Source organism: Ruditapes philippinarum, unplaced genomic scaffold, assembly GCF_026571515.1.
Source record: "Ruditapes philippinarum isolate M1 unplaced genomic scaffold, ASM2657151v2 ctg19575_1_1_1_1, whole genome shotgun sequence".
Taxonomy (NCBI): domain Eukaryota; kingdom Metazoa; phylum Mollusca; class Bivalvia; order Venerida; family Veneridae; genus Ruditapes; species Ruditapes philippinarum.
The window spans coordinates 1324-13758 of record NW_026858524.1 but is presented as its reverse complement, the minus strand read 5'-3'; the positions used below and the strand labels follow the sequence as shown (position 1 = coordinate 13758).

General features: G+C 36.5%; 1 protein-coding gene across 1 annotated transcript; it reads left to right on the top strand.

Moving 5' to 3' along the window:
* Positions 1–476: 476 nt before the first annotated feature.
* LOC132753491 (carbohydrate sulfotransferase 15-like) lies at positions 477–12221 on the top strand. Its single transcript, XM_060743973.1, has 6 exons — positions 477–1096; positions 8044–8254; positions 9041–9154; positions 10136–10295; positions 10637–10790; positions 11830–12221. The coding sequence occupies exons 1-6, from the start codon at positions 623–625 to the stop codon at positions 11980–11982; spliced, it is 1266 nt and encodes a 421-aa protein (XP_060599956.1). The 5' UTR covers positions 477–622; the 3' UTR covers positions 11983–12221.
* Positions 12222–12435: the final 214 nt, after the last annotated feature.

Below are 12435 nucleotides of genomic sequence, written 5' to 3'. Positions count from 1 at the left end.
TTATAACATTCATAACATTTTATAATTTACAATGTTTTAGTGTTCAGATTATATATTTTATTACAAAATATTCTATATCTGTTTTCTTACAAAAAAGAAATGAGCCGCGTCACGACAAAAACAACATAGTGCGTTTGCGACCAGCATCCGCGCAGTCTGATCAGGATCCATGCTGTTCGCTGTCCGTTTCTCCACTTGTAATAGAGTCGGTAAGCGAACAGCATGGATCCTGATCAGACTGCGCGGATGCGCAGGCTGGTCTGGATCCATGCTGGTCGCAAACCCACTATGTTGGTTTTGTCGTGACGCGGCTCAAATCAGTTTGTCTCATCTTTGTATCAACATATTTATATTTATTCAAAATACGTAACACAAGAAATAGACGAGACAAGAAAAAGACGCGAAAATCGTGCATTTTACATCAGATTTTGTTTTTGCACGATTTTCTCGTGACATTTCTATTTGTTGCCATTTTGTCATTCCGATATACAGTATTCATTTGTGACTATTATATACTGCCATTGTGATCAAATGAGGGATTAATTTAACAGTGTTAATGATAAAATTGATTCAAGATCTACGGATGTAGAAGCATTATCAAAAACCAGAGCGTTTGGCTGAAATGAGATGGTTCAAATCTTTGACAACGTGGAAATCGTGCATAAAAAGGAATTTTTTGATGAAATGGAAATCTGTGATAGCATGTATGCTATTTTTGTTGACATTGTTTGTATTCCATACTTCATCAAAGGAATATTTATCAAATTATGTCCAAATCTCGAAACACGTTGAGATGTTGAGCCGTAATGTTTCCACGATTCAAGAACAAGACCATCTGGTAAGCCTTGAAAAATATACTGATGAATTACATGACATTGTCACGACATCTGGGGGCTTATATTTCACCAATACCGACAATTCTATACACATTCCAAATGGAACAAAAGTGCAAACATTTAAACGAGATGCATCTCTGTTGGTAAAGAGTGACATTGGGCATGAATCAGTGGTGCAAGAGTCGGAAGAGTTTCCTGGCATGCCTGACCCATGTATGAAACCCAGACGTAAAACTGAAGTCGAGGACATACTATGTATGGTATGAACCAAATATTTATTTTTCCCCGCCTTTTCGAAGAAAAAAGGGGGATATAGTAATAGGCTCTGTCCGTCCGTCCGTCCGTCCGTCACACTTTCGTGACCGGTCCATAACTTTGTCATTTATCAAAGGAATCTGAAATAACTTGGCACAAATGTTTGTTATAATCAGACCCCTACCTCCAAGGTCAATGTCACACTTGTTCATTCAAGGTCAACATTGTCTATTTGATGGTTTATGTCGTGTCCGGTCCATAACTTTCTTATCTTTGAAGGGATTTTGTAAATACTTGCCACAATTGTTCACAATAATGAGACAATGTGTCATGCGCAACAACCAGTCACCTACCTCCATGGTCAAGGTCACACTTTGGGGTCAAATATTAACATAGTCTATTACAGGGTATATTTTGTGTCCGGTCTATAACTTTTAGATTTATCAAAGGAATCTGAAAATCACTTGGCACAAATGTTTGTTATAATAAGACGATGTGTCATGCGCATCAACCAGACCCCTACCTCCAGGGTCAAGGTCGCACTTGCTCATTCAAAGACAACATTGTCTATTTGATTGTATATGTCGTGTCCGGTCCTTAACTTTCTTATATTTGAATGGATTTTGTAAATACTTGCCACAATTGTTTACAATTATGAGACGATGTGTCATGCGCAACAACCAGTCACCTACCTCCAAGGTCAAGGTCACACTTGGAGGTCAATTATTAACATAGTCTGTTACAGGGTATATTTAGTGTCCGGTCCATAACTTTTTCATTTATCAAAGGAATCTGAGGAATCTGAAAATAACTTGGCACAAATGTTTGTTATAATAAGACGATGTGTCATGCGCATCAACCAGACCCCTACCTCCAGGGTCAAGGTCGCACTTGCTCATTCAAGGACAACATTGTCTATTTGATGGTATATGTCTTGTCCGGTCCATAACTTTCTTATCTTTGAAGAGATTTTGTAAATACTTGCCACAATTGTTAACAATAATGAGACGATGTGTCATGCGCAACAACCAGTCACCTACCTCCAAGTGTAGCGGCGATATATGTCCAAACGTCGAAAAATGTCCAAACGACGATAAATGTCCAAAAATTGACGATAAATGTCTCAATCGCCGATAAATGTCCAACACTCCTTTAACGATAAATGTCCAAAAATTAACGAAAAATGTCGCAACAAATTAGGTGCTCATAAATGTCCAAATCGGTTAACGATAAATGTCTCAACTTTTCATATGTTAATTTGTAATTTATTGTATTGGATACTGTAACAGTCTATCCAACTAACCCATGATTTTACCCTCTGGTTTATCCCTGACGTAAAATGTATCATACATTATTGTGCATGGCCAGTTGCAGATCCGGATGGGGCGGGGGGGGGCATGTGCCTTCTGAACTCACCGAAGCAATACGTTTTAGCATTGTTTGTGTTCTTCAATATTTTTGTGCCCCATATAGAGTTGCCATTGTCCGTCCGAGTGTCTTAGTGTCCGTCCCGAAAGTTTGTGAACGGTATAGGGGCGTGGACAGAGTTGCATATTCCTTTACTGTCAAGTGGTCAAAAGTTAAGAAAAATATGCAACTCTATCTGGCAAACAAAGCAGTTAACCTGTATAAACCATGTGAGCTAATCAAGGGGTTAACTGCTTTGACAGTTAAAATCTGACCTACTGATTCAACAGCGAACAGTGCAGACCTTGACAGGATGACGCATTTGCTTGTCGGGGATTTGGTTCGACAATGGTCGTTATAAGCATATACGCAACACGTGTTAAAATGGGTTTTGTGACTTTTCTCTTTAAGTGCTGCAAAGACGGTCCTTCTCATGCCTACATTGATTTAAGACATTTGTATTTTGATTTATTACTCATTCGCGCGTGGTCTGCAGGGCCACCGCCTTATAAAATACAGAGTTTTGAAAGGCTACTTACATGTATCCCTCCAGTGTCGACCCAGATCAGTTTGCACGCAAATGCGTCACCAGATGAGGGTATTGCGCTTTTAAACACCAGTAATTGGTAGTTAAGTTTTGTATGTCCTACAGTGTGGCACTTTCAAGATCAACCTACATGGTTATACATGAATATAATGTATATATAATCAAGTAAATGTTCAACTAAATAAGGGGAAGTAACTGCTATATTACCATTTTACAGCTTCTGATTGGCTGTAATTATGTCGCGGGAACAAGATAATTATTTCGTGGGAACAAGATATTATCTCGTGGGAACAAGATAATTATTTCGTGGGAACAAGATAATATCTTGTGGGAATAAGATAATATCTCGTGTGAACAACATAAATAAAGACACCCATGTGTCACATCTGTGCCACCGTAATAGTATGTTTTCTTGCTGTGCTGGTTGGATACAAACTTTTCGCTTTCCACGTGGGATTCTTTGCTAAATAAAGATTTTTTTATAAACTATTTAAATTGTATTAGTATGTATATTTTTGCATTATGTTAACTGGTTACTAAGGCATTATCGCTATTATGAATACAGAGTTATGTAAGAGTTATGTGCCCCAGGGTGATATAAGAAATATTCCCCGAGGGATATATTCCAGGAGGGTGATATTCGATCAGAACACATTGTAGGCCTATGGGAGTTTTACATTGAAGGATATATTGAGGTATAATAATATAAATGTTTAAATGACACCATCATATAGCAATTATAATGTTACTATTCGAATACTGTGTAATATTTGATATATAATTAACACATGACTGTCGGGGTGATAGAGGATATTGTCAACACGAGAACTGGTATATTATACCAAGGCGCAGCCGAGGGTAATATGCCAGTTCAAGGGTTGGCAATATCCTTTATCACCCCGACAGCCATGTGTTATTTATTTTATTATACCGAAAACAAAACCTTAGGTCAGCAGTCTTTGCCTGAAAGAAAATACAGATCATCACTTCACAATTATACCGATTTTGATCTGTAAATGTTCGATATACACAAAAATAGTATAATGTATATAGATAAAAACAAGAGACAGACAGACAGACAGACAGACAGACAGACAGACAGACAGACAGACTAGGAAATAAATAATATTATGCTAACTGGGTACTAAGGCATTATCGCTTTATGAATGAGTTATGTAAGAGTTTTGTGCTCCAAGGTGATATAAGAAATATTCCCCGGGGAATATATTCTAGGAGGGCGATATTCTATCAGAACACATTTTAGCCCTATGGGGAGTTTTTACATTGAAGGATATATTGAGGTATAATAATATAAATGTTTAAATGACACCATCATATAGCAATTATAATGTTACTATTCGAATACTGTGTAATTTTTTTTTTAATCTGTTGACAAAAACTTTTAACATTTCTTCTCCATTTGACAAACGTTATTTTTGAAATTATCACAATTTGTCAATGAATATTTTCATCTTTTTAAACTGTTTTACACATTATATTAACTGGTTACACTTGGTTATGTCTTGTTGCAACTTTCGGTAATGTAAGAATATATTTAAATATAGATGAATTATTATTGTACACAGACCACTTGCTCATTAGTCAACGTTTCATTCTGCAAATCATTTTCAAAAGTACATGTACAAATGATGTATGTACCAAACTCATATTTATGATACTTTCAAATCAATACTTATCTTGAAATCCAATTGATATACATAATGAATTATGTAATTATTGTATATTTTATTGAACAGATCACCTATAACAGTGATTTTACGGGTGATTTGCTTCTCAAACCTTCCTCGGGTAAGTCGAGGAAGACTTTCAAATATGAATACCAATTCTACACTTGAGTTCACCTTGACCAAGGCGTCCTTAATTCGTCCTTAAGGAAGCCTTTCCCGAGTTTGAGTGGAGGTTGAGTTCAAGTGACGACACTGAAATTGCTTTAAGTGTAGAGTAGCGCAATGCAGATGTTAACAAGATATGTTTGTAAAACATGTATGCCCTCCTAAACACAGCCAATTTAATATTACTAGTATAACATTAGATTTTTAAATGTGTATAAAAAATTCATAGTAAATTTGTTATGGAATACATGTATATCATTGCCATGGGACAGAACCAACAGACCCATGGGTCCATGAATTGAGTAAACCCTGTAGTTGTCAATAAGACAATGTTACACACAAAATATCTTCTAAAACAAGCTTTTCATGGTGAGGTCAGTGTGACCTTTAGCTTTGACCTACTGACCCCAAAATCAATAGAGGTCTTCTACTAGTCATGACCAACCTCCACACCAAATATGAGGACCATCAGCCAAAGCATTGTCTAGTTATTGAGCGGAAATGGCATGGTCTACGGACCGACGGACCGACCAACCGACCGACATGGGCAAAGCAATATACCCCCACTTCTTCGAATGGGGGGCATAATAACTTATTTTATTTGACTATTTTATCGTTGGTACCGGTTGCCCATATGACCAACGTCCCCTGAAGATTGTTAGTATACTATTTTCGGGGGATAGTGCATGATGCAGAAGACGCCCCGTTCCAGAGGCGACCCTGGTTCTTTTAAGTGCCCGGTGTAAAGCACCAGTACAATGCACCTCGGTTTAACTTATCTTTTTCCCTTTTAATAGTAAGGGAGATAGACTGTATCCAACAATTAACTTATTTTCAAATACATTTTTAAAACTTTTTTAACAATCTCACACGCATCCCGCTAGAGTCCCGGTGGTCGGTCGGGTGATCCAGGAACGACCAGGGTACGTCCGTAACTCTGTCGGCAACGTCCAGGATGATCAAGGGCTCTGCCGGGGCTCTACCGGTGATTGGTGGCACTCTATTTAACCGTACCGGGGCTCTGCCGGGATCATCCGGGACTCTGCTGACATCACACGGGGCTGTGCTAGCATGGATCGCAGCTTTTATGATCTCTTTGATCGAAGACTTAACAGCGTTTGAATATCGTGTTAGGTCATCCGTCGTCCACCTACTATCTGCATTATCCGTAGTTTCAACTGGACTCTGCATGGATGGCCCGGAGTTCATCCTGGTTGTTATAAGTATGGAAATTGCGTATCGCCGTAGTGCTACCGGGGTTACTGAGACTGCAACAATATTTTCATCCCGGATTGTCTGGGGTGGTCCTGGGCTTTGCCGGGATGCTGGTGAGAACGCTACTTAAATCGGTACTTTTAATCCCTATGGAAAACTGGCTGATGCATTACTGTTGATCATTGAAATAAGTGCAATTAACATATGAAAAGTTGAGACATTTATCGTTAACCGATTTGGACATTTCTGAGCACTTAATTTGTTGCGACATTTTTCGTTAATTTTTGGACATTTATCGTTAAAGGAGTTTTGGACATTTATCGGCGATTGAGACATTTATCGTCAATTTTTGGACATTTATCGTCATTTGGACATTTTTCGACGTTTGGACATATATCGGCGCTTCACCAAGGTCAAGGTCACACTTGGAGATCAAATATTAACATAGTCTGTTAAAGGGTTTATTTTGTGTCCGGTCTTTTCATTTATCAAAGGAATCTGAAAATAACTTGGCACAAATGTTTGTTATAATAAGACGATGTGTCATGCGCATCAACCAGACCCCTACCTCCAGGGTCAAGGTCGCACTTGCTCATTCAAGGTCAACATCGTCTATTTGATGGTATATGTCGTGTCCAGTCCATAACTTTCTTATCTTTGAATGGATTTTGTAAATACTTGCCACAATTGTTCACAATAATGAGACAATTTGTCATGCACAACAGCCGGTCGCCTACCTCTAAGGTCAAGGTCATACTTGGAGGTCAAATATTAACATAGTCTGTTACAGGGTATATTTTTTGTCCAGTCCATAACTTTTTCACAGATCAAAGGAGTTTGTAAATACTTGCCACAAATAGCCACTATAATAAGACAATGTGTCTTGCGCAACACCTGCATCCCTACCTCCAAGTTCAAGGTCACACTTAGAGGTCAAAAGTTAACTTAGTCTGTTTAAGGGGATATTTTGTGTCTGATCTAGAAATTCTTCAACATTTTGAAATAACTAGGCACAAATAGTCACAATGATAAGATGATATGTCATGCATAACACATGTGTCCCTACCTCCAAGGTCAAGGTCACACATAGAGGTAAAAGATTTACATAGTCTGTTATAAAATATATATATTGTGTCCAGTCCATAACCTGGGATTTTAAAGATACTTGATACAAATAATCACAATGATAAGATGATATGTAAGGCACAAAACATGGGTCCCTACCTCCAAGGTCACACTTAAAGGTCAAAGATTGACATAGTCTGTTATAGGGTATATTTTGTGTCTGATCTAAAACTTCTACATAGTTAAAGGGATTTTGAAAATACTTGGCACAAATAGTAATATTAATAAGACGATATGTCATGCACAACACCTGCAACCCTACCTTCACGGTCAAGGTCACACTTAGAGGTCAAAGGTTAACATGATAGAATTTTAAATTCCGTTTTTCATTTTACTAGTATTTCTTTAATAAATTTATGTTGCATTTGCAGATCTAGCATTGATCATAATTTCGGACTGAAAGTCCTAAAATCCATACCTCAATCTTTTGAAATAGCACAATTTTATGTTTCATAAGGCGGGGGACGTTGGTAACTCTGTTACAAATTCTTGTTATTATTATTTTATGAAAAATAATTTCATATTAAGCGATACTTTTTTCAGATAAATAACAGTAAGCATGTCCTGAAACCCTTATTCAAACAGTGTACAATTCATGGTTGCCCTTTCTAAAGAAGGAAAAATATATTCGTTTCTTAGAAATGCTAATCCTTCTTAAACCCGTGTAACGAGCAGAAAATAACGAAGGAAATAATCCGTGCTTTTTGCCTTGTTAATAACACGGTGAATACACCTCTTTTTTAAAGCGATATAAGTGGATATTTCTGCATTATCTCAACCATCTTTATTTTTTCCTTTCTTACAGAAACGTCCAGTATTTTCAGTGGAATATAAAAACCCATGTTGGAGGGAGGAAGAACAATTCTATTGTTTGCCTTATTTTCACCTGATTGGATTTCCAAAATGTGGCACTACAGATCTTTTTAAACGACTTTTATTACATCCGGATATTGTTCCAAATTTTGGACGTTTTGGCAAAGAAACTTGGTACTGGTCTTGGAAACGCTTTGCTGTAAGTAAGTACATGTACTTGATTTTTAAGTTTTAAGTTTAAAGGGACTCCACTGAGGTTTTTTGACATGCCAGGACTGGAAATATTTTTATTTATTTTAGTTCGATAATAATGAAAGTTTGAAGATTGTATTAACCATTCTCGAGTCCGGCATAGGCGGAAACATGGTTGTGGCCATTAAAAGGCTTGAACCCAGGATTGATTAGCAGATACCTTAACCACTAGGTCACCGCTTCTATTATAATATTTAGTTGAGTTTAAGTAGCAGCATTTAGGCTTAAAACGTTCGCAAGTACTATTGCCATTTTCTTATGTCCCCCAGAATATTTTATAGTTTCATAAAAGTATATCGATGGTAATAACTACACAGTAAAGTCATCAATTCTCTCATTCATGAATGGATTTTGAAATTACTAGGCATGTTCGTGTAAGTACTTCCGTTACACATTAAGGAAACATATTACATGCAAATGACAGGTTGACAGTTTGAAAGGTGAAGGTTATACCTGAATTTCAAAATAGTACATGGACGGTCGTGTCTGACCATATCTTTGTCAATAACTCATTGTAATTTTTTAATAGTTAGACTCACATTGAATATGAAAAAGTATTTCTTTACGTTTTATGTTCTGGTGACACTCTTTTATAGTAACCATGCGTTTGGTGCAATTCAAAGGTCAAGGTCCTTTCAACCGGCCCTGCGTGGGAGCATTTGTCTGTTTACAACGAAAGTTATTTCATTTTTTCTTTATTTATACCAAATACATTACAAATTATTTATTTACATAAGACAGAGGATGGGACTTGAAGCATGGTATGACCCTCAAAGAGTTCGCAATGCACTTTGATGCAGAAGTGATACGTACAAAGGTCAACAGTCAAGGTCGCCATACAAGAATAACAGGTAAACACAACGGGTTCGTTGTTAATGTCACCTAATACACAAGCTCTAATCACAAATCCCGCCAGGGACTTTGGATTCTTTCATGTAAGTAAGCTATCCAGCTAGCTTACGGAACGCAAGGATACCCCAGGTCTTTCTAAATCAGTAAAGCTGGAAAGTCGCCATACGATCTTTACATTGTTGATGCACCAAAAATAATATATGTACGAGTATATATGTCAATAATTAGAATACATATACTCGTATAATCAAAAAGTATTTTATGCTAAATAATGTAGTAAGATCAGCTTAAAATTCACAAGTTTATCCTAATGAATCTGTAATGTTTCTACCGAAGCGACATTGAGGAATCATCACAAGTTATATAGATATGCATGAGTGATGATAAAAGGTTTTCACTGATGTAAGACTCTTAGCATACTGGCGGCGACTAAATACACCCATACGGCGACTGAAACCAACTTCGCGGCGACTGACACATCCCATGCGGCGACTCAGTACCCCCATGCGGCGACTAACTCTACCCATGCGGCGACTGAAACCAACTTTGCGGCGACTGACACATCCCATGCGGCGACTCAGTACCCCATGCGGCGACTGACTCCACCCATGCGGAGACTGACTCCATCCATGCGGCGACTGACTCCACCCATGAGGCGACTGATTCCACACATGCGACAAATGAAAAACAAGATTAGCCCAGCGTCATTTCCATCTAATTAGGGTCTACACTGTTAGCTATTCATACTAATTTTTTATTAATATTGAAATTTCCATACTATCAACAAGAATAGTTTTATCTATAGATGAAAAATTAATCTCTTCAAAAAACCCACAGCATTGAGGGCCAAGTGGTTTGAAGTCAAGACCTTATCCACTCGAACATGGACTCCCTAAAACATTTAACATTAAATTTAAAATCAGTATGCCTTATTCATTTCAATTGATTTTCTAACCATAACATATTCCATTTTAATACAGGTCATGGAGACCCAATGGATAGTTATGATAGATTTAACGAGGAGGCTACGCCCCAAAATATCCCAGGGGCGGAGGAGCTGCTTTGGACAACACCTTTCTCTATACGCCGTATCAACCCTAACATAAAACTTTTGCTGATGACGAGGGACCCTGTTGAGAGGTAAATAATTAAATGGTTTCTAATGTCGATATTAAAGTAAAGCTAGTTTAGTACATTGATGTCTCAAAATTCGTACCTGAAATGAATTAAACGACTATTAGACATTTCAGATTATTTTGCCGTTGTCACCGGCCTTAATGCCTATGATTACTGTATGCTTACTCGCATATACATGTATATCTTTTCTAGGAATAAGTGCAAAACGGTCGTTAGTTAAACTCCTTCTTTATGCTTAACGGTTATGCACCAGTTTCCTCAATTATAACCAGTGATTCGTTGCTAAATGTTTAAAGAAAAATACATGTCATTCATCTTGTTCACAACCTATGTTTCGTTTGCAGGCTGTATTCTCATTATTTTTTCATCAATAACGGGTCATCTGCTCATATTTTTCACGAACACGTGGTGCAGTCTTTGATCCTTTGGAAGGAATGTGTCCAGCACCACTCTATTCGACATTGTATTTATTCTCCTGAACTTAAAAAGACATTAAAGGTGAGATACTTATCTTACTCGATTATGAGAGTACCTCACATGCTTTACTATACTACATGTAGTATATTTAAACACATGCCATTCAACTTCAAGTTAATCAGACTTTCCTGTGGGGAAAGTTTTAATAAATTAAAGATATTTCATTTAACTGTTTTCAAAACTGTTTGAAAAAAACAACAAAAAAAAACGTTTGTATCGAGAATACAGTTGACAATTCAATTGATCAATAGAAAATGTCTTTGGGGACCGGTGAGCCCGCCGAAGACCGGAGACCGAAGAGGATCGATGAGTAGGACGCCCGTCTGTATCATCCAGACGTTCATGAGTTCCCTTGCAAACGTCTTGATGATACAGACTAAAATACTTTCACATTTGATTAAATATTTTTAATTGCACTCGAATATTCTTTCATATACCCATTTGAATCTTCCATATGTGCATGAAGTATAGATTGTACTAATTTATTTTAAAAACATTTACAACGTTAATTAACCAATATAGTACGGTTTACAGATCACGTGCTCCTCCAAATACCAAAACAGGTCACGTTCTCCCCATGCCTCAAAAGTTAATCGGCGGGCTCGCGGGGAATAACACTATGTTTTAATGTTTAAACACACGTGACTTTTCTGTACGTGTTTATTCCAATCTAAAAAAAGAGTATTTTTAAACACATGCCGTTTTACTATACAAGTATGTTTAAACATACATGTTTGTTCATTCACGTGTTGTTTTACAGAACAACAACAACAACATTTATTTAGCGATAAACACATGAATGGTGCATATAGCCAATATTTACAATCATATACAGATGTGAACTTGAAATGAAGCTATACAAAAAACCAAACATATAAAATAGTCAAATATAAATTGTTTTATTATACCACATGTCGTTTTTCTATACAAATATATTCAAACACATATTGTTTACTATACACATATGTTTAAAAAATATGTCACTTTTCTGTATAAATATGTTTGAACTTATGTCGTTTTAATATATTATTACATGCATGCTCTAACAAATCATTTCTAGGTGCCAATATATGTGAGTTTCTACATAGTACATTTGAAAGAATGGCTGAAAGCGTTTCCAAGGGAACAGATTTTCATATTCAGAAATGAGGATTATTCCGTAAATATCACAGAAACATTGATACAAATTTTTAAATTCCTGGATATTGGTTAGTATTAAGACATTTTTATGCTCTTCTTGTTCTTGATGAAAGAAATATAAATACATGTGTTTAAATTCATGCTAACCACGCTTTTTGTCCGTGCCAAAAGGTTTTAACTTTTCATTTTGAACCGTCTTACCATCCTGTATGTTGTAATTAAGGATGTAATAACATTTAATTGAAATTTTATATATATGTTTATCATTATTCTTCTTTGAACAATTCCCGAACATGAAATAATATGTTAAATATGTACTGCAAATGTGTATTCGTATTATAAGTAATCATTTGCAGTACATATTTATTTTTTCAATTAGAAAGGAAAGCATAGATTCTAATTGAAAAATTTGGCTTAGACTTTATCCAGAATTGATTTGTATTTACCTCCCTTTATTTACATAAAATATACATTCAGTAATATCTTTAGAAATAATGTATTTTGAACTTGCAATATTGATCAATCT

Bases quoted from the DNA above. Each gene is read 5' to 3' on its own strand.
- LOC132753491 (XM_060743973.1), top strand. From the start codon at position 623: ATGAGATGGTTCAAATCTTTGACAACGTGGAAATCGTGCATAAAAAGG. The intron at 9,155-10,135 runs GTAAACACAACG...ATTTTAATACAG, and splicing joins TCGCCATACAAGAATAACAG to GTCATGGAGACCCAATGGAT. The intron at 10,296-10,636 runs GTAAATAATTAA...TTTCGTTTGCAG, and splicing joins ACGAGGGACCCTGTTGAGAG to GCTGTATTCTCATTATTTTT.